At 35.6% G+C, this 27,596-nt stretch overlaps 2 protein-coding genes across 3 annotated transcripts in view; both read left to right on the forward strand.

Moving 5' to 3' along the window:
* Positions 1 to 1,078: 1,078 nt before the first annotated feature.
* LOC124298721 (splicing factor 3B subunit 6) lies at positions 1,079 to 2,710 on the forward strand. The gene is made up of 3 exons (XM_046751117.1): positions 1,079 to 1,240; positions 1,428 to 1,546; positions 1,847 to 2,710. The coding sequence occupies exons 1-3, from the start codon at positions 1,208 to 1,210 to the stop codon at positions 2,073 to 2,075; spliced, it is 381 nt and encodes a 126-aa protein (XP_046607073.1). The 5' UTR covers positions 1,079 to 1,207; the 3' UTR covers positions 2,076 to 2,710.
* A 3,243-nt stretch (positions 2,711 to 5,953) lies between these two features.
* LOC124298718 (solute carrier organic anion transporter family member 74D) overlaps positions 5,954 to 27,596 on the forward strand; it is a 96,235-nt gene continuing 74,592 nt past the window's right edge. For both annotated transcript variants that reach the window (XM_046751100.1, XM_046751103.1), the window contains exon 1: positions 5,954 to 6,407. The gene's annotated coding sequence lies outside the window, so the exon portion shown is untranslated. The remainder of the gene's footprint in view (positions 6,408 to 27,596) is intronic.

Here is a 27,596-nt window from a genome sequence, read left to right on the forward strand (position 1 = left end):
CCGGTTAATCAGCTATTCTAGCACCATATAGCAATCCCTCTTTCTATTATTCAATAGCACAGCGGTATTGAGGCAGGTAGCTGGAAAAGAAGGGCCTGGGCGACCGCTCCGTTATAATTACCGTGCGCTTCTTCACGGAACCGACGGGCGGTCACTTAAGTGCTCATTGCATTCGAACTAATGGAAATTTTGCTTTGAAATTTTGACCACATATTCTTGAATAGTTATACTAACGATTCATGCAATAAACAAAAAGACGATTTTACGATCGGTCTAAACTGGTTTCCCCCCTTAATTAACGAGGCTAGAACGGGGGTTTGGGGGGAGGGGGGGGTTAGATGACAAAATTATAGTCAACATAGAATAAAAAAATTTGTTTGGACGTATTTGAATAAATATCCTTTAAAAAATCGTGTTTTCGGTTTTTCGAAATTTTCAAATTCGTTCAAACCGTAACCGAGGAACCGTTTCGACGTCTCGATTTTTTGCCGTTTTTGCCGGTTGAACAATTTTTCCACCCCCTGTAGCACTCAGATTTCAAAATTTCAACAAGATATGTTTATTGGAATAATGTAACACGTCTACCCTGAAAATTGCTAGCTGTGGGAAATTTTTTTAGGCTCTTTATGAAAATCGAGCCCTATTTGACTGGTCCAAGTATGGTAGGTGTAAAAATTGGAACTCGAATATATTTAAGATAAATGCATATCGCATTTGGATTTTTAATTATCTGAAATAAGTATCGTGTGATACTCGATTATATATTTTTCTGAAAAAAAAAAATCGCTACGTTGAGGGTGTGAAATTTCCACATGGTGCAAGATCTAGGTGTCGAGTTCCGCCACACCATCCCCACAAAAATTGCCGGCGCTGATACAGGCATTGGTTGAACTCTAATTGAAATTATTCCTCTAAAAATTATGGCGCATCTTGTTATGTATTTCACAAATCTCGAGTATTTGACTTGCTTCTTTATGCTTCTGTGCTTTGTTGCGCGCGCAGCAAATTACAAAGGTTCACTTCGAGTACGACCTGTTGCCACCAGAGGGCTGGCAACGCCGACTCACCGCTGACCGAAGCGCTTGCGTTCGGCGACAGTGTTCATTTGGACAGCGCTCTGACAAGTCGTTGAGCTCGAAGCTCTGTGAGTTGAATTATTGAATTTTGTTAATTTGATCTCTGAACCTGACTCAAGTACACCGCAATCATGACGATGGCAATGTTACAACGGCGAGCCAACGTGAGTATACAACGCTTATTGAGGAAATTCGTAATTATAACCGTCTGAATAATTCTAACCTTCCGTTCCTTCGACTCCTAACCTCACTTTCACTCCGAATCAGTCCCTACGTTTATTCTCTTACATTTATACGTTTACCTTGATAGTATTAAGTGTTTGTTTTAAACTATTTTTTCAAATTTATAAGGTTCGGCTCCCCCCAGAGGTCAACAGAGTTTTGTATATAAGAAACCTGCCGTACAAAATCACCGCTGAAGAAATGTATGACATATTTGGTAAATACGGAGCAATACGGCAGATCAGAGTGTAAGTTAACCTCATTTAATGTTAATTCTACTTGTTCTAAAAATTTTTGCATTTTTATATTCAAAAAATTATATTATCCACGTTATTCTGCTTCTGTTAATTCATGGCAATGAGCTATTATCAATACCGGGGTAGAACGAAATTCACTGCTACTACCATCGCTGGAACTAGTGGAACTACGAATTTGTTTATCATGTGGCAATAACTTCAGTCTTTGAAAATGAGCTTGAAATATACGTGCATTTATTATGCAGAGCAATTTGGACACGAGTGTAAAAATTTGAGTTTCTTTGATTGCAGAGGAAATACGGCAGAGACGAGAGGAACAGCATTTGTGGTTTATGAAGATATCTTTGATGCAAAAAACGCCTGCGATCACCTGAGTGGTTTCAATGTCTGTAACCGTTACCTAGTGGTACTGTATTACCAAAGTAACAAGGCGTTCAAACGCGTCGACGTTGATAAGAAGATGGAGGAAATTGATAAGCTGAAAACGAAGTACAACCTCAATGAAGAAAAGAAACCGTAATGTTAAGAAATTTAAGTGATATTTTGAACAATTACAAAGTATCGCTACTGTGAATGCGGCAGTTGCTGCATAATCATGAGTGGTTCAATTATGTGGCAAATGTAAGTGTCTGCCTGACTTGTGTGAAGTTATTTCCTATCAAAGCGAGAGGTATGATAAGCCCGATCCTATTCTCTACTGCACTGTTTGCAGTTTATTGTAAATATAAAATGATTTTATATTGCATATTTATAAATCATCACCTACTTCGTGTTACATTTAACGCATCACGCACAAGAACAGTGTAGAAAAAAAAGCACTTTTATAACCTAGTTTATAGCATTAGTAAACAATAAGTGTGTTTATTTTTAGTAGATTGCTACAGGTTTTTGAAACAAGTGGCATTAAACCAGTAAAATCAACGTGATATTTAATGACGATGAAAATTTCAATCACGAAACAAAATGAACTGCTGTTTCATTTTCTATTTATTTTCAAATTGCAAATTTAACTTGTGAATTTCATGTGTTTGAGTACAAAAAAGGTAGTTTGTCATTTCTTCATCCAGTTAAAAAATAAAATTTTTTTGATGTTGTAATTCGTAACTACTATTTAATGGTATCAATATCGAAATAAAAACCAAAAATGCCGTTCAATATGATTTTTCTCATTAATAATTGAGAATTACGCACCTCCAAACGATCCATCTCTCATTTTAAATTTTGAATAAATTTCAAGGGATTAAAATTAGACAGAGAAAAGTCTGTGCATATCAATTACTTAGTTTACGCATTGAATTCAAATTAATGCTACCGGGTATGATCGAAAATTTAGAATAAAAAACAGAATGCTAATGTCGAAGCAATTTAAAAATCTTAATAACAAAAATAAAGACAGACATTTTTTTAATGACATAGCAAGATTGAAACTATTGCAAATCAACAGAAAATATTTTTCTGCTTCATTTAATTATATTCTATGAACTTATGACCGTAAAAGATTGTTTACAATCAGTGTATAGCGAAATCGCATAAATTAAGAGTAACAAGTTCTTTTGCCAGCAATTCCGAAAACGACGAAGCAAAATCAGCTACAAAAAATAATTAGAACATTCAAAAGTATGTTAGGATCACGAAATACGTCAATTGATACGACTTTTTCACACGGAACTGAGTTATTTCAAGCAAAGTTGCAATATCCCATGTTTATAAAAAATCCCGCTAAGGGATTTGGCTACGATAAAGAACGAGCTGTAGAATCGGTCGATTTTTTGTGCTAGAAAGTGCAACTTTAGAAAGTATTTTCCGCAAGGAGGGGGGGAATGGGAAATATAGCAATGCACAGTTCTTCATCGATCGGAAGCTTACAGCAAAGTAATTATTTTTACAAGAACATTGAGATCAAAAGCGCGATCAGCGACCTGGAAGAAACAAAATTTTAGGCCAGGTTCGTCATATGCGAGTAGTAAAAACAATCTTCTTCTCGTGTAAAACACTCCGCTGTAACTCGCCGCATACTTATAGTCAAACGATTAACATTTAGATCTTCGGATCTGGAAATCATGATTATGCCGCAAAATATGTTCTCTGCATCATTATTCGACGGCTGAGCAGAACAACATCGTACCTCAGGATTTTTTGAAACGACATCGTATTCGAGAATTAACATTACGTTATTAAATTATAATTCAATTCCGCAGTGAAAAATTGGTTTTATTTTTATGGGTAATATTCATTCTGTTTTATGAATTAGTTATTAACTGTGATTTTAAATGATTATATTCATCAAATTATAAATAGCAGTTTCGTTATAAAATGACTTTATTAATTAATTATGTTAAAAACTAACGTCAAACAAAAATAATTTCAATAACTTTTTTTTACTGAATGATTGTCATCGTCTCTTTTTAATGTAATAACGCATGTCACCCTTAATAAGGTTTACGATTTGGTTGGTTTCTGGAAAGAAACCAGTTCAGCTTCTTTGGATTTAATAATCAGTAATTATATAAGTTAACTAGCACCTCTATTCCTTTAAAAATCATAAGTACCCAGCAGTGGTGTAACCTCGGAAAATTTCACGAACCTAATTTTACCTTGAAATACGATTACGAAACAAATTCTGAAATACGACGTTATTCTGCTTAGCCTTTGATATATTCAATTTTAGACAACATGAAAATGACCTTCTTGATTTATAGATAATTCAAGACGCATCTCGGTATAAAAAAACGTCCCGTCGAATTGAGTCGCATTCAATTGTTCTTTATTTGATTTGAAAGTTAAGAATAAATCTTGACCGATCGACTACTTTCGTAAATTAACGGTAAATCGATCTCAATCAAAAGTTGGAAAAAGAGAAAAAAGCCGCTTGAAAGATCTCCGGCAATATTATTTTTGCCAATGATATTGAACACGAATGCAATAGCATCTGTAAATATGTGATAGAAATGAATCTGAGCGAATTCGAGCAACACAAGCTAACAATAAGATATAAACAATTTGAGAAAGGTTTTATCATGATTGTACCCTGATGTTTTTAACAAGATTCTAATGTCTTTAAGATAAATTTTTTCACTGTACAGACCTCCAGAGATTGAAATAATTTTACAATCTGTTACCTCCAGAGCGAATGAAAATAGATTTGTGTAAGCACGGTACAACCGAGGCTACAACAGATGTTCGTGAATATAATTCAGACAATTTATGGAAATCTGGCCAGAAGCAGAAATGGGCCCGAAAACATTGTAATCAGCCAAAAAACGCCAAAGTTCAATCATTCCGAACGTTCTAATTATCAAGCGTTTTCTTAAGTTGTCGATCCTATTGTTGGCTTGTGTTATTCAAATTTTCTCGGATTTATATTAAATAACAGGAACATTATATCGATCCCGTTCACCATCATTGGCGCAAATAACATTGCTGGACATTTTTTAAACAGGTTTTTTCCTGTTTTTTAATTTTCTGATTCAGACGATCCATCATTTCGAAAGTGGGAGACGTAGAATGTGTGTGACTCGACCTGGCCGAGTCGGAATGTGAAAAAGAAAACCTGAAATTCCAATTTTTAGATGCCGCAATTTTGTATTTCTAATCATCGTTCGGTGATGAGGGAGGGACGGAGGGGGAGGGGGGTGGGGGTCGTTGATAGTTTAAATCCAGAATTCTACAGCAGCTCCAGCATGCCATCTTGAATTTACGGTTCAAGTCAGTAGATATTGATCGTTGTAAAAAAAAAAAAATTGTCACAACCAAAGCTGTAGAGAATTGAATATATATCCTTCGGGATTAGTTATGACCATTTTTAATCGAAGGTTGAAAATGTACGAGTCACATTTGCCAATACTTTTCCACTATTGCCACAAATTCAAGATGGATAACGAAGCTACTGTGGAATCTAGTAAAAAATTCTGAATTTAGGTTACTAATAAGCCCCCACACCGACGATTAGAAAAAGAAAATCATAGTATGTAAAAATTGCAATGTCAAATGTTCCAACATTCTCAACGGGACCAGAGACCACCAAAGACTGTCGAGTGGCGACGCGTAGCGGCGAAACGGCGAATCAACAAGATTCTATTTCACCTCTCTCAGTCGAAAGGGAAAACTCGCAGAGCAGCCTCGAGCCGTAGGCAGTTTTCTCCGATCGGACGAGCGCAAAAAAAAAAAGAGGGACGCAGAGGATCAATGTCGGCCGTATCGCCGTCGCGTGTTTGTTCGATCAATTCTACGTCAGGCCGAAAGGCAGAGTCGTCAGTCATACGTCACGAGGCCTAATAGCCGGCCGGCAGCAAAGCCTGAGAGAATCGCGAGGTAGGTGGACGAGGAGGGGGGGGGGGGGAGGGGGGGGGGGGGGGGGGAAAGCCGAGCCGTCCGGATAAGAAACTGTTATCAGAAATACTCGGCTCGTCGAACGTCGAGCACCTGGCTCTCCGGATCAGATGTCATACGAGTGCTGCGGCGACGGCCGAGCCGCTGGCAGAACCTTCTCGGATACTCTGACGGCGCTTAACGATCTGAGGGATAATCTTCTCCCCCCTTTCGTCATTTGTTTACAATATTTCGCCCTCGCGGCCGCATCTGCTGCGCTCAGTTATTGGCTAGTACGACGCGCGACGGCTCGAACCGAACGCTCTGAAGGTAACCGCCGTTCGTCGTCGATCCTGTCGCGCGAAACTTCAGGGGAATGATACGGTCTCCTCGCGTCGTATGACGACCTAGAAAGGAAGCTGGAGCGACGATGACGATGACGACTAGTGAATGAGCGAGCCCCTGGAATCCCCGACGAGGTTTCCCCCGTCCGGACACCTTCTCGGGACCGACGGAGAGCCGGGATATAATAAAAACTAATTGCGTGAGTATATGTATGTTTTAATCATATGTAACGTATATGCATGCTTTTGGTTCGTAGGTCGAAATTAATATTCGGTTTTGTACCTGAATGGAGCTAAACAACTGAGACTCGTCGCGTCGTTGTTGTTGTTGTGTTGTTGTTGTTGTTGTTGGATGAGCTGCAATTTGATACGCTGCGATTGACGTTTGTGTTCGTAGCTTCGGTGGCTAAGTCGAACGCCGGCGTAAACATACAACCGCATGCGATGATACGCATGTCCGCAACTTATCGCAATCTTGCCTTATCGCGCATGTGTGCCTGTAAGCACAATTGATTACGTGCTGTTGAAATAATAAAACTGCCACGGTTTACCGGTGTCCGGGAAAGCACACGGGAAAATTGCACAAGATAGCAATTATTATTATTTTTACACGAGGTTGAAGTTGGTAACGTTATCGTAACGAAACGTTCGGGAAAAAATCACTGTCTTCTTAATTTTAAAATGATTTTTAAGGAACTATGTTTACAAAGTATGAGTATATTTCGTATCGTTACGGCTTACTGAACTTCAGACAATTCTAAAATCTACAAGTAACGCTTTTTCCTCCTCAGCATGAATCGTGACGATAACTTCAATATGTTTATTTTTCGTTGACTCGCAGGGATGAAAGATAATAACGCGAATTGTACTATTTGGAACTTCGGAACAACTTCGAAGGGGTTGAATTGGCGAAATATACGCGTTCGCTAATTTTATGTTGCGATTTATCGATTATCAGACTAATCTAAAGTTGGTAAGTAACGAACCATTCCGAAAATGCTTCGTTACAATAACGTCGCGAACCCGTGACGAAAGTCTTATTTGTCCATACCGGTTACCACGAGTTGCCGTTTTACCTTCATATTTGAATCTCGAGTTTCGAGCTTCAAACTCAAGATATTTGATATTTGAATCGACAGAAATTAGCCCTGTAGACTGCTAAGGGAACTGCCTGCAGTACTTATTACAAACCGTTACACAGCTTATCGGAATCTTTGCATGCAACATGTGTTCTTGTTTGTAACGATTTTCTTTGATAGCCGTTCTGCGACTCATAACATACGTATGATTATCAATGTTATACATGCATGAATTTAACAGGGAAGATTTGAATTAAACAGTTTATAGTTACTGTAATCATGACAGATGAGGAATCAAATTTGAGGGGATGTCAATAGGACTTTCATACTGTTGATTCAACGCATTTTGTTAATGAGATTTCAAATATAAAGTTTCGTCAGATTTCGTATTATTGAGTTTTCAAAAGATCTAATATAACTAAGAGATGAAAGTTTTCACGCACGGTATTCAATAAAATTTCGTGAATCATTTCGATACGTATAATTCTTAAAGAATCTTTAGAGTTACTTAATCATTTCGAAAGTATCATATTACCTATTTAATACCGAAACGTTTTCATTCTGCAGAGATGTATTTCACATTGTTATACACACAGATCTCTGACTATTTCCTGAAGTTATCCACGATGAACTGTACATTATAGGTATAATAATAGATCGAGTGACGCTATATCGATCCTAAATTAATACTGCTGTCATACAATAACCTAATAATAATACTAGTAACAATGTTGATAAATCTGTCTCATTGCTCTGTAGTAAAATATTAAATATTCATATACGTTGTATGTACAAGTGAATCGTTGAACGAGCCAAATTTCGCACGAAAAGAGTCCCTCATTATAATCATACTACAACGTGCAGTTACGTAACAACAACGCGTGTATTTAGCACAGCTAACAGACTGCCAAGAATCGTCTAAGGGAAACTTGCGGTATTGGGACTGCGTTTAAGGAGCACTTGCGGTTGTGTCGCATTTTGCAATGAGAAATTCGGCTCATCTTTTCAGCCGCTCTCTTGAAACAGGACTTCATTCACCACGCGAGAACCTGATTGCGATATTACGTATATATGGGAGACCCTCGCCGATGATGATGATGACGATGATGAAGATGATGACGACGATGATGATGATGATGATGATGATGATGATGATGATGATCGTTTTTTACTCTGTATCGCAGGATTTTGTTTCAATCTATTATAGGTGTACACTGTTCGCGTTTTTTCGAGTGTCGTTACATCGTCGATTTGCTGCGTAGTAGCGGCCGCAGACACGCACGAGAGATGTTCGCCAGGCCCGAGAACGCGTGCCGCGTTTTAGCGCCAAGCTTATGTTAATCTGATAACGGGCCAGAAGTCTGAAGTTAACCAAAGTTTATCTCCACTTCTAAACACGATATTTATCCACCTATCCACCACTCCGTCGTGGCTTTGCCGAACTATTTATAGACGCACAACGGGTATACAGTACCTGTATATAAACGAATTATTTTATTCAACGTGTAATCGATGTATCGACGCGCTTTTTGCTAACCTGTACGTATGTATATGCTATATGTATGTATATGATCACAGGGTGATCCTTATTTAGGGGTCGGAAAAATTTTCATTGCGATGAATTAGAAAAAAATCGGTGTCAAATTTTAAGCCTCTACTCGTCAACTGAACGTTCTACAAAAAAGGTCCTTTGTCATTTTATGATAAATCTAGTCTTTCAAAAATTGTTATTTAAGGCCCTTTGTTGACCTTTGACGTATCTTTGACTTATGCTCCGCTAGCTATTATTTCCAAATTGCTTCTCGTCGCAAAACTATTAGACGTAGACATGTGATCTTTTTTTTTACAGCTCGTCGAAACCTTGAAAACTCTTGAACTCAACCTTACTCTATCTATTTGTAAGAGTTTAGTCAGCGTTCGCGTAAGCGTTTGATCCCGTTCCGACTTGGCCTACAAATATCGTTATATATTCTAAAGTATCGATCTGGTTGTAACGAAATATAGCCTAAAACCTGGCTAGACGTTGTAGCTGTTGACAGAAAAAAATTGATGAAAATCGGTTCAGCAGTTCTGTAAATGCAAGCGAATATACGGACATACAGAAAGAAATTCAGCCTTAGATGCGGTATAAATTAGCATGCTTATTATTATTACGGTCGCGTTATAGGTTTACGCGTATAGGTATGTTTTTTTCTCGCTAAAACGACCGCAATGATTTTATTCCTCTTCGTCTTCTCACAATTCTTGGCAAATATTACGAATATTTGCTACCATTTTTTCGCAGAATAACCAGACTTTTGATTTCATTTTTCTTTATAATTATTATAAACGTAACGGATTTTGCCATTAACTGTTTTTATCTCATTCGGTTCAAACGCGGATGCAAAGTACATACTCGAATAATTGATATTTCTTTTGATCGGTTTTTAATGCAGAATGAATTGATTTTTTTAATTTCCGAATCGTATGTTCAGATTTTGAGGAATTTTTCTTTGGGTTTAATAAAGTGGGATTATAAAAATTATCTCTAAAACTCTATAAATTTAATATTCCTGAAATATCTTCAAGAACATTTCAATGAATTATTATACCGATTCGTTTCAGTTTTATCTCGTATAATATGATAATGAAAAAGAACAGACAGATTCGTCCGATCGACTATTTCCGAAACAAGTGTTAAAACAAGGAAGGAAACTGTACTTATAAACGATTATTCGTGCTGCATAATAATAATACAAATACAAATAGCATTTTTGGTTTTCAAATATCTTGGAATGAATGAATAAGAAATTGAATTAACCGCTTAATTGTGTGATCGTTTCTGTACTCGTTTCTTGGCCAAATTATTTCATAGTTCCGCACTTATTCCCGCAGTGTTTGCATTCCAATTTGTATTCGTGTTTAGGCGGGTGAAACCCAAATACATATTGTATGATAGGCGTATACGTATATAGGGCATTCCACGACATCTCGAACAAGATTTTACATGGATGTCTCGGATTGGCTTTACAATTTTTTGTACGAAAGTACATGACGAAAAACGCAATCGCAATTTTTTCCCCAATTTTTCGGCCCTGCGTATCTGAAGTGTGATATAAAAATTTGAAAAAAAAACCACTTTCTAAAATCTGAAAAAAAATTTGAAAAATCTTATAAAGTATAATAAAGTTTTTGACACCTATTAGATCTTTTAATAGGTGTCAAAAATAACGTTATATTTTATAAAAATTTTCTGAATTTATTCTGAGTTTAGAAAATGGGGTTATATTTCGTTTCTAAATCATAATTCAGATACGCTGGGTCGAAAAATTATTAAAAAAATTACGATTGCGTTTTTCGTCATGTACTTTCGTACAAAAAATTATAAAGCCAATCTGAGACATGGCGTAGAATCTTAATCGCGATGTCACGGAATGCCCCATATATAGAAACGGTGACAGCAGGTATGGGAAATTTTGCGAGTGAGAATATGTAGGCTAAAAGCGGCATCCCGTTAATGGTGCGCCGTAGGAAAAAGACAAAAAAAAAAAAAAAAAATACGACTAAACGAGATATAAAAAAAACTCTCACCTCGCATATGCACGAAACGACGCGGACGAATAAGCGAAGCGAGGTTAAAAGAGCTATTTTATATTGAAATATACGCGACAATGATCACGCGGTAAAAAACATCGGTATATAAGAATTGAAGAAAGCGCCGGCGCGTATAATGTCGCATGTATTATAGTTATATATATATATATATCGTATCATACGAACGTGATGCGTATTCCAATTTCTGTACCTATATAATCGGCCGTTATTTTCGCGCGAGGTTTCGAATCCGTCCATCGATCTATCGATCGGTTGATCGGAATCAATTTGGAACGCTAAGCAAGCGGTTTTGTACGCATGCAGCTATTATACAGGTAAGCTCTGTTTGTCCACGTTTGCTTACACGTAATACATACCGGGACAATCTGTTGAAACTTTAAAATCAACCGCGCATGCCTGAGTTTTATCGGCTGTTCGAGCAGGCTGGCCATCCCGAGTTTCAGCTGTCAAACTATTTCTGGCAGCGATGTAGTTGATACGAATTTTCGAGGTTAGAATTTCAAATAATTGAAGTAGTGACTCGGAAAGGTTCGGGAAGCATTTCTTATTGGATCGGAAAGTTGATTCTTCAAAGAACGGTCAGAATTTAATGCTTACACTCTTTGAAAATTCAAACGTACACATTTTGCGTAGGTTGGCCCGCCTGCATCGCAGACAAGAATATCGCTGCGGGAAGATTTCGCCTACCAATGAGATTGAATTATTTAACGCATGCGCGGTTGATTTTCAAGTTTTAAGAGATTGTCCCGGTACTAGTTATACATATTATACGCACTAGGGTCGTCCTTGTTTAGGGTGTTGACGAATTTTTACCGCCCCATCACTGAAATCAATTTTAAATCATTTAAAAAGAGTCGCCAAATTTTTTCAGTTTCTTACAGCAAGTCTGAGATAGCCCGCATTGTGATCGAAGTTTCTTGTGGAAATGACATGAGAAAAACTTTTTTTCGCACTATATATTTTGTCGCGAAGGTAATAATGTTCTAAAAAATCTGTAACTGCGCGGTTTTAGTCGGCATTAGTGATACTTTGTGAAAAAAAATACACATCATCGTACGAGACAATCTAGACGAATTGCACTTCCTCTAAATAAAAAAAAGTCAGGTTTCGAGGTTGTTCAATTCGTCTAGATTGCCTGGTACGATGATGTGTATTTTTTCCCAGATAGTAGCACTAATTCTCACCAAAACCTCGCGGTTACAGATTATTTGGAACATTATTACTCTTGCAATAAAATATATACTGAGAAAAAAAGTTTTACGCATGTTAATTTCCATGAGAAACTTCGATCACAATGCGGACTATCTTAGATTCGATGTAAAAATTTGAAAAAATTAGGCGATTTTTTTCGAATTATTTGAAGTTGATTTGGGGGATGGTCTGGCAAATATTCGTCAACACCCTGAATAAGGACCACCCTGATACGCACGTATGTATACTAGGCCAAAGTGATTCTGACAGTGAAAGGGATCATTTTTTCGACTACTCGGTTACGTTGGCAACGCAGAATCAGCCCGCAGCGCCACCGCCGGCCAACCGCGAAAAGCGTCAATCTTCGTAAACATTACGTAACCCATGAGCGTATAATCTAACCCGAAAATATCAAATTCGTCGGTCATGGGTTGCGCAATGTTTACAAAACTTGAACCCGTTTGACCCACGACCGTAGAATCTAACTCAATAATACAAAATTCTGCGGTCATAGGTTATGTAACGCTTACAAAGATTAAGCTTGTGCCACGATCGGCCGGCGGTGGCGCTGCGGGTTGATTCTGCATTGCCAACGTAACCGAGTAGTCGGATAAATTATCCGTCTCGGAATCACCGCGGCCAAGTGTATGTGATAGGTCTGTGCATACGGGATACATGGAAGTACGGACTGCGTTTAAACAGTCGATTCGACGCGGTATTATTATACAAATGGCAGCTGTCAACGTGCCCAATAGCTTTCTATATTCAAATTTTTCCGATTCAGCTGTACGTAGGTAAAAAAACACCACTCATGTACACATAATACATAGGCGTACGCGCGACGGCAAATTCGAGTTTACGTATACGGGCGTGTGATGTATCATACAACTTGCAGACGCCACCGCCTTTCGCAACTTGGTGAAAACGCCGTTCGGGTTCCGTTCTTCGTCTTCGCGTTTATTATGTCCGCGATTATCCCGATCCGTGACCGAGAATCTAAACTACACTTGATTCTTTTTTCTCCCTCTCTCTCTCACTCTCTTCTCAATTTTTTGCCAATGTGTTCGTCTTTGTTTCGCTTCGCGTATGTACGGTACGTATACGTATGCAGGTACATTAACGGATAGTCAAGAAAGTACGTAATATGTAAATAACGTATGTGGGAAATTCCCTGCGGCTTTATTTATAAGAGCGTCGAACGGTCATGCACCATCGCCAATTTTGTTTCCTCTTCAATATGTGGTGGTTGCACGCAGTAATCCCAAATACAATTGAAGAGGAGAATTGAAAAAGGCCATGTAGGTGCCACGTCAAAAAAAATAAATAAATACCTCTTCAAGTATTTACGCGCCAAAGTCAATATTTTATAAAAAAAAAATGTTTTTTTTTTTAACCATTTGACACTTGCAACTTTTTTTTTATTCTCTTCGATTAACTCCGCTCGTTTTTTTTTTTTTTTTTCGTTTCCTGATATCTCGCCGTTTTGAAATTCAAAGCCGTTAATGTTTGATTTTTTTGTCAGCTTGTGAGAATCCGAACTAAGATCACACAAAATTTTCAAGACCTTGCAGAAAGTGGTATTTATAATATCATTGGCTTGGGAGTTATGAATGATTCACGTTCGTTACGACTCGATTTATCGTTTTTATAGATTTTTTCGTATGCTTTAAAAAATTTGACCAAAAATATACAGCGTACAAAATCGTAAAATCAGATTTGAGAATATACATTGTATTATCTAATTGAGAACGTTTTTTTTTTTTTACCAAAATTGGATGCGTTCTAGTTTATGTTCATTATTCCTGTAGGAAAGTTTCCAAACCTAGTGAAATTAATTATCAATCAAACTTTGCCGAAGTGCAGTTTCTAAGTGAAGAATATTATTTTGTCAATTTGTCAGTCAATCGACGTATCATATATTTATACACAATTCAACTTAAACGCATAGGTACAAACCGTGTAAGTGAAAAAATCTGATGGTGTAATTAAATTGTTCATCGATCTATTTTACATGTATAGTTTTGATCTATCATTAGAAGACCAACATAGCCGGGAATAAAGCGAAAGGAACACGAGGGAAAATAAAAGAAAGAGCAAAAACTGAGCCGCGATATCGAGTGTAAAAGTATTCATATATGGTATTATATGTATATAAATTGAAATATGCCTATATATATATAAAAATATAGGCATAGAAGTTTATGTAAATAGCGACTAACTATTCGTACAACGTTGCGGCGATGACAATAATAGCGGATTTCTAGCGCACGCGGAATTGGCGGCGCGTTCCCTTCGCACTATACCGATTTTAGCATACGGTTGATTCAATGCCGCACCCAAGATTTTAACGATTTCGTTATGTATTATACCTACTTGCTGCCTGACTGCCTTTACACACTAAACACAACCTGTCGTGTGTTTAAACGATACCTGCATCATGCCACGCTACATCCGTGTATATATATATTCTAATATGGATTGTACATTGTGTATATGAGGCATTCCATGAAAAAATTTGAAAAAATTATAAAGCCAATCTGAGACATCGACGTAGAATGTTGATCGAGATGTCATGGAATCCCCCATATAATTTTACACAAAAATTTTTGTTCGACATGCAGTATTTTTACATGTACGCTTTATATAACATGTATTACTGACAGTATATTTCTTTTGCCATCTTTTTTCCATCCGACATCACTGTCCTTTTTTCCTTCTACCTTGCCGCCTGTAATACGTATAATTGCCATGCACATCGTGTGTGAGGAATCGTTTCGCTGAATCAGCATGATGTACGTCTTGCAGCCAACCTATTAAATAAATACCTATTAAAAATATTTTCATTTTATCAATCATCCATTTTTGTTTCGAGTGTGATTTATTGTGTGTATGGAGCATTCCACGACAATTCGACCAGGGCCTGACCTTCACCCGCTGGGATTTGCACCAATTAATAATTTATTTATTTTCTTTTAGTAATTTTATTTTTTTTTTTCGAATTTTTAGGATTCGATATATCTTTCCAAATATAACAACTATCTTGACATTGTTATTAAAGTTCGAAATAAAAATTTCAATTGTGAATAATTATTTTCAATTATTTTGATTTTTCATTTTTGAATTTTGATTGAATTTTGATAGTTGTTGTATCAGGAAAGATGTACTGAACGCTAAAAATTCAAAAGAAACAGCAAAATTAATTTTCTCTAAATTATTAATTGTTTGAAAAATTGATAAAAAAAAATTACCGTTTCGCCCATTCACTTTGATTTTGATTTTAGCCCTAGAATGTATGTAATTTTATTTCAGAATATTCGTAAATTGCGCATTCACTGTCAAAATATCATGATTTGAAGAGTTATGGGGGCGTCAAGAGGGTTGGAAAGATTTGCAAAAAATTTGGAATACTTTTTAGATTTTGAAGAACAATACATGATACGTGTAACCTTTCTGAATTGTACGATTATGCACCAAAAATTTTTACACTCTAAACGACGGTCATATCTTCGTTTATCTGGAATTTTACCCTACATGCAATCGTAATTTGTCTAGAATAATCGACGTATGCTAATGACTGTTATATGGACAAATTTCGATTAGGAATTCTGGAAAATCGATAAAAATGACTAAACTGTTATCTGGGAGATTTATATTTTTTAGACTTTCGAAAACGTTACATGTTTTGTTTTTTCAATCCTGACATGCTCACACAAAGTGTAATATTCACGTATCAGGTAAATTATTTTCCCGATATTTTATTCGCTAAGAAAATCTGCAAATTTGTTCAAATAATTTTTTACTGACGTGACAGAGAAGAAGAAAAAATTGTGTAAAACGATTACGCGATTTCCTCAAGTTCAATAATAATTTGTATGATACGTATTTTTCTTTGACTAAAGTAAATTAGGTCTTAAACTTTTTCTTCATCACGGCGATCTACTTAGGTAGGTATAAATATCGTTTTAATTACTAGATGATTAAACTCGATTAACTTCAATTGCCTTAATACTCATGTCAAATCTCTATTTCATAATGTTTTTCTTTTAAAACTTTTTCAACCGCATACACTGTGTTCTGAAGTATTTGATTACAAATTTATTAACCAGCCGGGATTAGTCGTTAATTTAATTAATCAAATTTACCGTTTAACGCGTTATGGTAGTTAAACTTCAGGAGATTCTCATTCTGTTATTATGTATATAGGTATACGTATATATATATATATATATATATATACACAATGTATAGGTTGTTTCTAAATACAGAAAAAACGAGTCAATTTTAACGACGAAAATAATAGACAAAAACAAACGTTTGATTCTTAATTTGACGTAAATTATCTTTCAAGATCCAGTATGCGAATACAGGGATATTATTATTATACTATTACAACGTGGATTTTAGATATGAATTTTTTAATTGAAATACGTGGCCCTCTAATTTTGTTATAAAAATTTTTAATTTCCCTATATTTATCTGTTTATTATACCTGACTGTTATTTATTGAATTACCCACCGTCAACGTAATCGTCATTATCGTGATTCATTTAATAATCGTCCTACGCGAATATTTTTTGGCAACGAAAAGAGATACGAGATAAAGTTTTATAAAAAATTTGGGGAGTTTTTTAAGCAGGGTTTTTTAAGATGAATTGATATTGGTCGACTTTTTAAGTTTGCCATTCTTTTTTTTTTTTCTCTTATTTTGCAAGCAGCGTCTGATTTTAGACAGAGAACACATATTTTGGATATAAGCAGGTGGTGGCGAGATCAAAGACGTCAAAAAAAAGAAGAAAAATTATTTCGATTATTTCTCTTTCACTTCAACTACCGCATTTCATTGTCTCGTTAAAAAATTTCGATTACAATTTAAAATCCAAATCAAAATAATAAAAAAAAATATCATATCGTTCCGAACTCGCCTAATTTCGAATCCGCAAGAAAACTTTTCAGCCAGGCTTAGGAGAAATAGTTTAAAAAAAATTACTTTACATTTTTAATCGATGATTAGTTCATCATCTCGTTATCACCTGCTCATATAAAAAACACGCGTTTCCCTGTCGAAAATCGGACGTCAGTTGCGAAAATCCAAAAATAGCTGCGATCGTTATCTCTCTCTCCCTCTCTCTCTCTCTCTCTCTCTCTCTCTCTCTCTTATCACTTCTTGTTTTTGATTACTATGTAGATATATATATATATATTTTAATATCTATACACTTTTACAGGCTTATATATGTATATGTATATATTACATCTATGTATGTACAGCGTTACACATGAGTGGAAAAATACATCTAATTCAGTTTTGAGTCATATGCAATTTACGCCTGTTAAAATACTCTCGGCTAGCCAGTGATGATCGTCAGCTGTGGTGAACGGCACACGTTCTATCTATCTCTAGCCTAGTCCAACCTGTATAATGCAAGGATTTACTACTGTCTATTATATGTATACACGCGTTATGTATACGTGCCGTGTAAAAACTATCATAGCGTAAAAGCGACGGCGAGGTTTTGGACTGTTATTTTATTTTATTTCTGTTTCTTCTTTGTTTTTTTTTTATTTTTGTTTTTTTCCCAACAGTTTTATTACTTTTTTTCCCTTCTTTATAGTATTTTCCGTTTCACGGTCACGGTACTCGGATTTTATATAATTAAACTCTAGTTTATCGCGTCTGTTCGTTAGATTATTAAAGGTGAAAAAATGGAGAAAAAAATGTACCAATAAAAAGACAAAGTATTTAGCATCCAACACGTGTCGTCAAGCATATCCGTATTGTATACGTATAGGTATATTATACGTACGTATATATGTATCCATTGATTTTGGCAACAAAGAAAATACGTGTACAAGTAACCTTGTTGCACGTTGTACAACGGATATTGTCCTACGTGTTACGATTAGCTAGTAACCGTTTATTCACACGGTTTTTGGTAGCACCATTTTTTTTTTTTTTTTTTAAATTTTGTTTTAGAAAAGGTTCGTTCAAAAATCGGCATTTTGACACATTATTGTATTACCTTTGCTACTCATTATTTTTAGTGCATGAATTATTACAGCATCGGGTTGTATAGGAAATTCTACGCTACGACGAAATTAGTTAACGTTCAGTTAAATCGGTTGCAAAATTGTTTTTTGTAAAACGATTTTATATGCTGCCAAATTCAATCATATACCGACTTTTTATTCCGTATTCTCGATCGAATTTAGTGCGCAATTAAGTTTTCAAATATCCACCAAATCATTCTTTACTCCGGATTTATTCTCTAAGAAATGTGTTTAATTATTTTTAATGGTACGGGGCTTACCACGTTCGGTTATAAACGCCGATCTCCTATAATACACCTCTGCTATAATATTATAAAGGATATTAAAAATTTCCGATGTCATGCATAAATTATTAAATATCGTACACAGTTCAATGTACCGAGTAGTATACAAAATTTTGCTCGCATCTTACTGCAGAGATCATTGACCAAACAATTTATTTACGTATACAAACTTAATATGCATTATGTATAAATATCTGTATACGTAAAACTTGTACGGTACGTAATTTAGACTCGGGGAATTCAGAAAATTAACAATAAATTTATGGTCGTCATACTCACGATGTAACAATGATTGGACAAAATCCGGGAATGAAAAATTACTATTCACCCATTTGTATACACATATATATTACTCTGTCAAAATAATCGACCATCTTTTTTTTTCAAAATTCAAGCCGAAAACATTGTTCCAACTGACAAAAAAAGAATGCTGACCAAGTTTGAGCTCTCGATATTTGTATTCAAAGGTGCGCCATGGGTCTTTCCTATTTCCCATTTCATTAATATGGGAAATTTTTTCTTTTTTAACTATGTAATTTTATAACTCGTCAACGCATTAGTGGACCGATAAGACCGGAGTGTATTTTTGTAGGGAATTGAAAGGTCTACAAAGAAGTTCTTTTATCATTTTACGATAAATCTACAATTTCAAAAGTTATTCAAGGTCAAATGTCAATAAAGGACGTAATATATTACATATGCCGCGTAATATCAAGCCAGTTATGTAATTCAATACATCATTCGTATTACAGATTTAATTACAGTTGAAATCGTGATTGGTTTCGTTACAGTTTTGTTTTACGTTTGAATATTTTTAATTGTTGATTTTTTCCTGCTACGTATCATTTAAATCAACCCGCTTCTCGATCCTAATCGTATAATGCTTTTTTCGCAATTCCATTCGTCTCATTCTTCAATCGTCATCGCGCACGTATAGTATGGTGTATTTCTAATTGATAAACCGACACACGGTGGATTCTAGATAACGCGAAGGCGAGAGGACGAGGCGCATTGCGAGTTACGCAATCGTTAAAATTGCGTATTGGTATATTCTCTGTACGTGCGAGTGTGTATTTGTGTAATACATCGCAAATTGGCGAGCAACGAGAGAACACGGATAGACAGACGGATACGTTGCACAGAAATGTAACGGCGGAGAGAAAGAGATAGAGACAAAGAGAGAGAGTGAGAGAGGGGGGGGGGGGGGAGAGAAAGATGGATTCGTATAATTAATATTCTAACTGTGACTTAGACGTGAGAGACATCCTCAATTATTTACGCACAGCCAATATTATACCCTCTTAGAAGAGAATACATATACATACTCTGCAAGCATACGATATTACGACCGCATGTGTGTGCGCGTGTCATGCGCACAAACAAAATATCGCCTGTCTTCAATATATATCGATTGAATTAATGAATATATGAGGTAACGGCGGGAATTGGCCATACAATGCGATAGTATTGTCGAATTGTATTGTATTTTTTCAATGAAATTCACGTCAACTGAATGGTTTGCCATAACGCGCATGCGCCAGAATTCTGGAGCAATAGCAGTTGTTTTTTCAGGTTGACCAACATTCGTTAACTCAGATTACAGGGGTCGCCACGATGCATGTCACCTCAAAAATGTTGGTGCGCGTTTAACCATTCAATCGTCAGCGATTCACTCTGTACACACCCTTGCGTATAATTCAAGGTGTATGGATTGACAATTTACCGATCCGATCTTAATGTGCACGAATACCTGTACGATGCATCGTGTAGGTATGATAACTTGGTGGAAATTTTCAAATTTGTTTATTATAATATCCTGCGGCAATTTCGTTGTTTTTTATTAGACCGATGTGCGGAAGAATTAATTCCCGGTAGAATGAGCAGATTAGAAATACCCGAAAGTAGACGTAATTTTAAGAAAATTTACAACTGCGTCAGGCTTATTAAGAATTCTTTATATTTTTTTTTATATGTTATATGCGAAAGAATTTTTTGAATGTGTATAATGTGTGTACGTATAGTGGAATGTTTAAAAAAATGGGGACAGTATTTTTTTGTTTTTCATGTTATACAGTCCAAAATTAATTTTTACTGTAAAATAAAACCATATACTTTTTATTATAATTTTTATTGTCCATCATCCCATTTTTCTTATAATTTTTCAAAGTAATAAAATAATAAAGCGAGGATAATGAAATATATCTTGAAAAATCACAGTAGCTTCTTTTTACGTTGGAGCAAACGAAAACCGGATATTAGAAGAATGGGAACATTTTTTAACTTTTGGCCAAAATGGTGGACTGAAGCCAATCTTCCAATATCTGGGAAAATAAAAATGTTATTTATTACCTACATTAGAATGTATCCAGTCCAACTATAAAACCGTACTACACGATTGTTTTGAAAAACTCGGTAAAGAATTTGGAACGAGTGTACCAATATTTATTTTCACGCGTTACCGAAGGAGATGTTCGGGTAGATTTTGAAGTTGCAGTACATATCTTCAAAAATCCAAGTCCACGTATCTCAGGCGCAAAAAAACGGGCTTAACAGCTCCATCCGATACGCAAACCTGAAGAAAAACACTTCAAAACATATTAATTTGATGGAGAAATAAAAAAATCGCAGGGATTCTCCGAAATGGCAATAGGAAAATTGTCGAATTCATGCCATTTCGTTATTTCTGCATCAAATGAAAATATACGTAATGTGAATGTATTTTTGTTGGAAAATTGCGTCTAGAATAGGGCTGTTAAGCCATTTTTCACGTTTGAGATACCGTAGACTTCGATATTTGAAGATGTGGGAGTCGTAACGGACTAATTGTAAAGCACCTCCTTAAACGAGTAACATTAATACCTTATTGTTAGACTTGAGGTAGAAATCCAGTAACTCGGCTGAAACTGATCTTCGGACCTTGTCCCAGCAAAAAAAGGAAGAGAGAAAAACATTTCCTTAATAAGAAACAACTTCGGTAAGCATCCAAGGTATATCCATATCGCACACACCTTGTATGCTAGATTTGCGGGAGAAATGGGGCTGGGAGAAATGCAGTTGCCCCGGTCAAAGGTCAATGCCCGACTTACCCCCGGCCCCAAAAGCCCAACCCCCACAGCTCGGCCTGTACGTCCGCCATGTTATTGATTTTGTTAACCTTCTAGATACCGGATTCAGCAGCAGGGCTTTCCAGCCTATGCTGCAGCCGCTGACGTCGCTGTTTTCCTTGTATATTACATACTTCCAAATCTGCCTCTATAATAATATAATACATGTAGGTATAAGCGAGAATGTACGTTCGTTTTTCTTTATCTAAAATTTTTCTCCCAATTTCATCTCATTTTATATGCACATGGGACATTCCAAATCGACCAGTCTACGACCCTCGACCTCTTTTGATATCGTTGTTGCAATACCAAAAAGTACTAAAACTTTTTTCAGATTTGTTGACAATCAGTTACTTTTAAAAATGTTTGCTTTTAAAAATCGGAAGTAGAACAAATTTGGTGAGATAAATTTGAAACGAAGTTTCGGTACTTTTTACACTTGGAAGGACGATGTAAAAAATTGCGAAATAAATTCAAGCGGGTTCGACTCTGGTTGATTTGACGCGGGATGCCCTGTATGTATAAAAGAGGACGAAATTGAAGGAGTATTTTTAAAAGAGACACAAATGGACGTTTTAGGTGTGTAATTATACAGGTGGATTTGTGTAACAGTATGGGGCATTCCGCGCCAAATTACGCAAGCTTCTGACCCTGACCACACTCGACTTTATTCGTAATTTCTCATATGATCGACTCGACCCTAAAAACCCCAAAAAAATTAATAAACATCTATTTGTTTCAGATTTATTTTTTAACATAAGACTGTGGAATGGTACGTTTTCTCGTGACTTTCAACGAAATCAATTATACAAAAAACAAAATATCATAAGAACAATAATTTTTTCTAAAAAAAATAGTAAAAATACGAATTCCATTCCAAATGAAACCTCGAAATGTTCATTTTTCGTCACAGAATATGCCGGGATAGAGAAAAGTTTGAAAAAAATCTAGAAATATTTTTTCACAGAATCCAAAAAGATAGCCAAGTTTCAGCCTAATTAAAAATATCAACTTTCAAAGTCTCGCCAATTTGGCATGGAAATCTCCCATATATACCTGTACAATATAGGTATGTATTTATATATATTCGCGTTGAAGCGCGTGCGTGAAAATGAACAGACGCGTCATGTTGGTATCGAGTACGAGGCCGCGAGTGCATTGTCATCCTCCCACGCCGCTATTCTATGTGTACCTAGTTCAATTCCACTATATGTATATTAGACCTGTCCTTAAGAAGGGCAAAATCGAATTTTAATAGTCTTACCCCCCAAATTGGTTCGAAATAATTCAAAAAAAATGTCCGAATTTAAAAAAAAATTTCCCTCCATATATACCCACGCCTAGGAAGCTTTACTTTTTCCCATAAGAAAAGCATTGGTTTTTCGGGATTTTTAATCGGTTTTTTACCGCAGCCGTAATTATCAGCTAAAAAATCGTAAATTCTCAGAAAATGTTGACAGTTATGTTACCTTTTTGTCCAATTTTTTGGAATTCGATACAAGCATTTTTGGGCTAGATCGATAGACTCTTTTCCGCGTTTTTAGAGAATAAAGATGTGATCGATCTAGCCCAAAAATGCTTGTATCGAATTCCAAAAAATTGGACAAAAGGTGAAAAAAATCCCTATTTTGTTTTTTTTTTTAATTTTACAATGATTTTTAAGGAACCAAGATTTGGAAATATGAGCGTGTTTTGTTTTAATACGGTTTACCGAATTTCAGACAATTCCAAAATCGCGAAATAACGGTTTTTCCTCAGCATAAAGCGGTGCGATAACGTTACTAACTTCAACGTGATGAATTTGAAATATCATTCATGGTTGAACGAGTTTTATAGGTAGATTACACTCTTGTGGCGATAATGCAGGTCGAATGCAAAGATTAGATACGTTAATCATAAATCAAAAAATTACGCGCAATTCTTGTCGTCATTCATAGAACGGACATTTTTTTCCTCCAGTAATTTGATGTCATTTGGCGTCGTTTGATTTCAATCAGATTTTATTTTTCTCATTTGTGTAACGATTTTTCTTTGGTCATCCTAAATAGTGGAAAAACAATTCCACGAAGCTGATTAAAATCAACTATTAACGTTAAATTTGTACCTATAATTAACAACAATGAAGGATGTGATGAACTAGTTCGGAATTTTCCTGGTGCTTTAAGTATATTTTTCTGTTAAATGAAATTGATGTATCGTTTCAGCTGATGGAAACGACCGTCACTGATCTACTATCTCAGATTAAATTCTTTTCAACTGTTTGAGAAAACACGTTTTAAAATTCTTGGCTACTCATTAGTCGAATAAATATTATTTAACTTGATGAATATCTTCTCCGTATCCGTGTTTTGTTTTTTTCTTCTTATGCGTAATAACAATTGCAAATTATACGTAGTATTATACAGTTATACGTAATAACAGCTTTTGTAATTAAATTTTTTTATTTTTCTAATTTTTAGAAGTGAAAAAAAGGTTTATTCGCAATTTGATGGTAATAATGTATCAATTATCCTACGATTTGATTAAGATAAAAATAATTTATCAACATTTTATATTAAATATCAGATTTTCTTTACCAATTCACAAAAGCGTCATGAAATTTCGCTCAGACGATATTTAGAAAATTCAGTAATGAGTAAAATAAACTTTGTTCGTTAGAATCGGTTAAAGTTCATGTTGATATTTTGGACAAAAATGCAATAATATAATATCTCCGCAGTCCTTGTTTATAACGACAAATTACTCACAGTCAATTCAGAGTTTAAAACTTCTTTTTACTAGACTACGAGGCAGTTTTCAATTAGATTCAACTTAATTAGCCTTCGCTGAAATTTCAAACCTTATTTTCGTCATGTATTTGTTTAGACATATTTTTTCACCCGATTGCACTTCAATCAAAATTCAAAAATTATCAAGGAAATTGTTTTATGACTGATTCAAAGTTCACAAAACAGGAATGAAATATATGCCATTGATATTTAACTGTAATTTAAAATTAAGTGATTGAAGGGGAGAATTAAAAAAAGGCTGTAAGTGGCATTTCTTTACTTTTTTTTCTTTTCAAAGAGGAGAATTACAAAATGCTTCGAGTGTTATTTATTGTTAGGAAAGTAAATTCAAGAAAAAGGCAACGTAAAAAAACTTTTATTATTCCTAATTTCAATTACGCAATAATCAGCCGAACTGAAATTTGCAATAATCATTGCGTTAGCTATTATATTTCAAGGGGAATTAGTTATCTTTAGCAAAATGAACTTTTGATTATGATAAAAAAAAAAAAAAAAAACCAGAAAAAAAATGTATGATGAAACATTCAAACGTCGGAAAATTGGTAATTTCATTCGAAAAATCATAACTCACTAAATTTTCAATATCTTAAGCTGAAAATTGACCAAATAACTCCGAAGACAAAGATATTTTGAGAAAAAATACACGGAGATACTGCGCGACGAAAAAAGGTATTTAATTGAGTGATTGAAGTTGAATTTTTGGAAAAAGAATGAATCAACGATTTTTAAGATACTTCGTTATTTATCTCGGATCAAAATCGGATTATTTTTTATGTTATTTATATCGAATCTCGCTTGGTCATTTTGACCCCGGCGTGCGGTGTAAGGGTTAATCGATTCGTACTACAGATTGGCTCGCTACGATTAGTAGACGCAACGATTGATTGCCTGCTTTATAAGTTATGCCAGCAGCGTGGTTCGAGCCTACTTACAGCTGCACGTTCTACGTGTAATGTACACCGCCGCGACGTTTAATTAATGCGTATCGGCCACTTACTCGATGCACGCACGTTCAACACGTAATTAATAACAATCTGCTTGAGTTATCAGCGGCTGCAGCCTCGGTGCGTGCAATCGAAGCTTTATAGCTTTTGCTAGACCGATTCGTGCCAAAGGGAGAAAACTAATTTCCGAATAATTCGTCGGTGATCGTATATTGCGTAAAGAAGTAACGAAAACGGAAATTAAAAATACGGAAATAAAAATTCAATATTGCTACTTTTCAATAAAAATGAACGTTGGTACGATCTTGAAAAATTGAATGAGGCTTGAAAAAAATTCACCAGAGTTTGTAATAATTGCGGACAAACTGAAATGATTGAGAAAAAAAAAATGAAAATAAAAACAAATTAGTTGATAATTAGGAAATGTTCTAGACGAAATTTTCGATAATCATTTTTTCCGTTGTCAACTTATTTATTAAACGTTTGTATCAAATTTACCTCTATCAATTTGAATTTATGTATATTGCTCCTTAGAAGTTTTGATTAACAATTTTTTTTTTAATCTTTTTATTTTGAGTTTATTAACGCGTAAAAAAATTGGATATACACTGAGAAAAATTTAATTTATTATAGTAACTATAAAAATTCATTAAAACAGGTATCGTTAAAAAAAACTGTTTGAATATTGTTGGGATTACAAAAAACGAGGTACGCGTAACCATTTTGCGCTATTGTCGATCATTTTTTGGGAATTACAACACAAAATCAGTTTGTTCGGTTTACTCTACTTTTTTAGTTAAATAAGGCTTTAACTCCAATTTATCGTTGCGCAAGTATTAAATTTTGGCAACAATTGCAAGAAAATATAGTAACGGTGACCGTAGTGAGAAAGAATAGTAACGGATACTAGAAAACTAATTTTCATTTTCTACCTAGAACTATATTTTTCGATTGTGGTAAAAAATGTAAATAGTTGAGGACTGAGCGGTAACCGGAAATAAAAATTTTTCTCAGAGTACGTTCCGATCTATTGAATCTAGACGAACAATGCGATTTGCAAATTAAAAGATACGAAAAAAATGATGCAATCTTTCAATTAAAATGCTAAACAACCAAGCTGTTTGCTTAGCGATTTTAAATTTCTGTTCCCCTGGTCATGCTCGGTTTTGACTTACGAAACTTTGATTTCATCTGCAATTTTCAAATGCATCCTTAAAGAGTTATAAGGAGAGATAAAAACACTCTTTCTTATACGGAGTACGTCATTTCTCGTTAGTTCGGGTCGAAAATTTTTCGTTGAGTAACCGACGTCGCCCGAAGGATTGATTATTAATAAAGATTATCGATCGTCTATTAGTTACAGTTATAAGTATTCAGCATCAGAATCACGGTCAAAGGGAATACCGCCAAAGTACACACGTGTAGCACGCTGCATATATGCTCAAGGTATCGAGGTATGCGCGTATAGATGATATCCACACATGCCCATATCCAAATGGTTATACATATATATATATATGTATATATATGTATACACGAGCACGATAAAAGCGTATCTCTGCCTATCGTGTACACGCAGGGAAAAAGAGACACGCGTGGATACGCGACGTGAGTGCAAATGGCGTCGATTGGTCCATCGTCGCACTGCCGAGAAGAGATGAAAAGAGGAGAGGTGAGGAGAGGAGAGGAGAGAAGAAGATACCGGTTAACGCGTTGCGCAAGTTCTGTATCAGGTGTGTACGGTAAATTAAAAAAATCGGTGTCACGTCGCCCGAGCCGGTCGCGTGCGCCATTCGGATTTGAGGTGCGACGCCCTCCAGGCCCCATTTTCACCCAACATCTGCATCTCTCGCATTAACGATTCGCAAATTTTTCGCCCGTAAGCAGCTGAGAGGATTCGTCGACTATTCGAAGAAATAATCCACCTTTCGGACGCGTAACGGATCTGAAAAATTTATTTAAGCTTAAACGGCATACGTATGATTTGAACTAATTGGGGTTGTCGCGTGACGTTTTTACGTATGTTTTCAAAAAGATAACTTGCTTCGTAACCGACAATTTGTGAAATGTATATGCGGTATTGTATTCTCTCACGTTACTAAAACCAGATTTGACACTTTTTTATCATTAAATACCGTGTGACGACGTCACGAGAATGCCAAGAGTTTAAAAATTGACTCTGTTCACCCGTTTTCAATCATTTTTATTCGTCAATTAGACGTTTCAAACACTCCCCGTCACCTAAATTTATCACAGTAGGATGAAACATTTTTCGCATGTTTCTTTCCCGGTAAAGATAACTTGATCGATAAAATTCACATCAGGTAACCCGGTTGTTAGTTACACCACTGTTTCT

Source organism: Neodiprion virginianus, chromosome 2, assembly GCF_021901495.1.
Source record: "Neodiprion virginianus isolate iyNeoVirg1 chromosome 2, iyNeoVirg1.1, whole genome shotgun sequence".
In the NCBI taxonomy this organism is placed as follows: Eukaryota; Metazoa; Arthropoda; class Insecta; order Hymenoptera; family Diprionidae; genus Neodiprion; species Neodiprion virginianus.

Bases quoted from the DNA above. Each gene is read 5' to 3' on its own strand.
- LOC124298721 (XM_046751117.1), top strand. From the start codon at position 1,208: ATGACGATGGCAATGTTACAACGGCGAGCCAAC. The intron at 1,241-1,427 runs GTGAGTATACAA...CAAATTTATAAG, and splicing joins TGTTACAACGGCGAGCCAAC to GTTCGGCTCCCCCCAGAGGT. The intron at 1,547-1,846 runs GTAAGTTAACCT...CTTTGATTGCAG, and splicing joins GCAATACGGCAGATCAGAGT to AGGAAATACGGCAGAGACGA.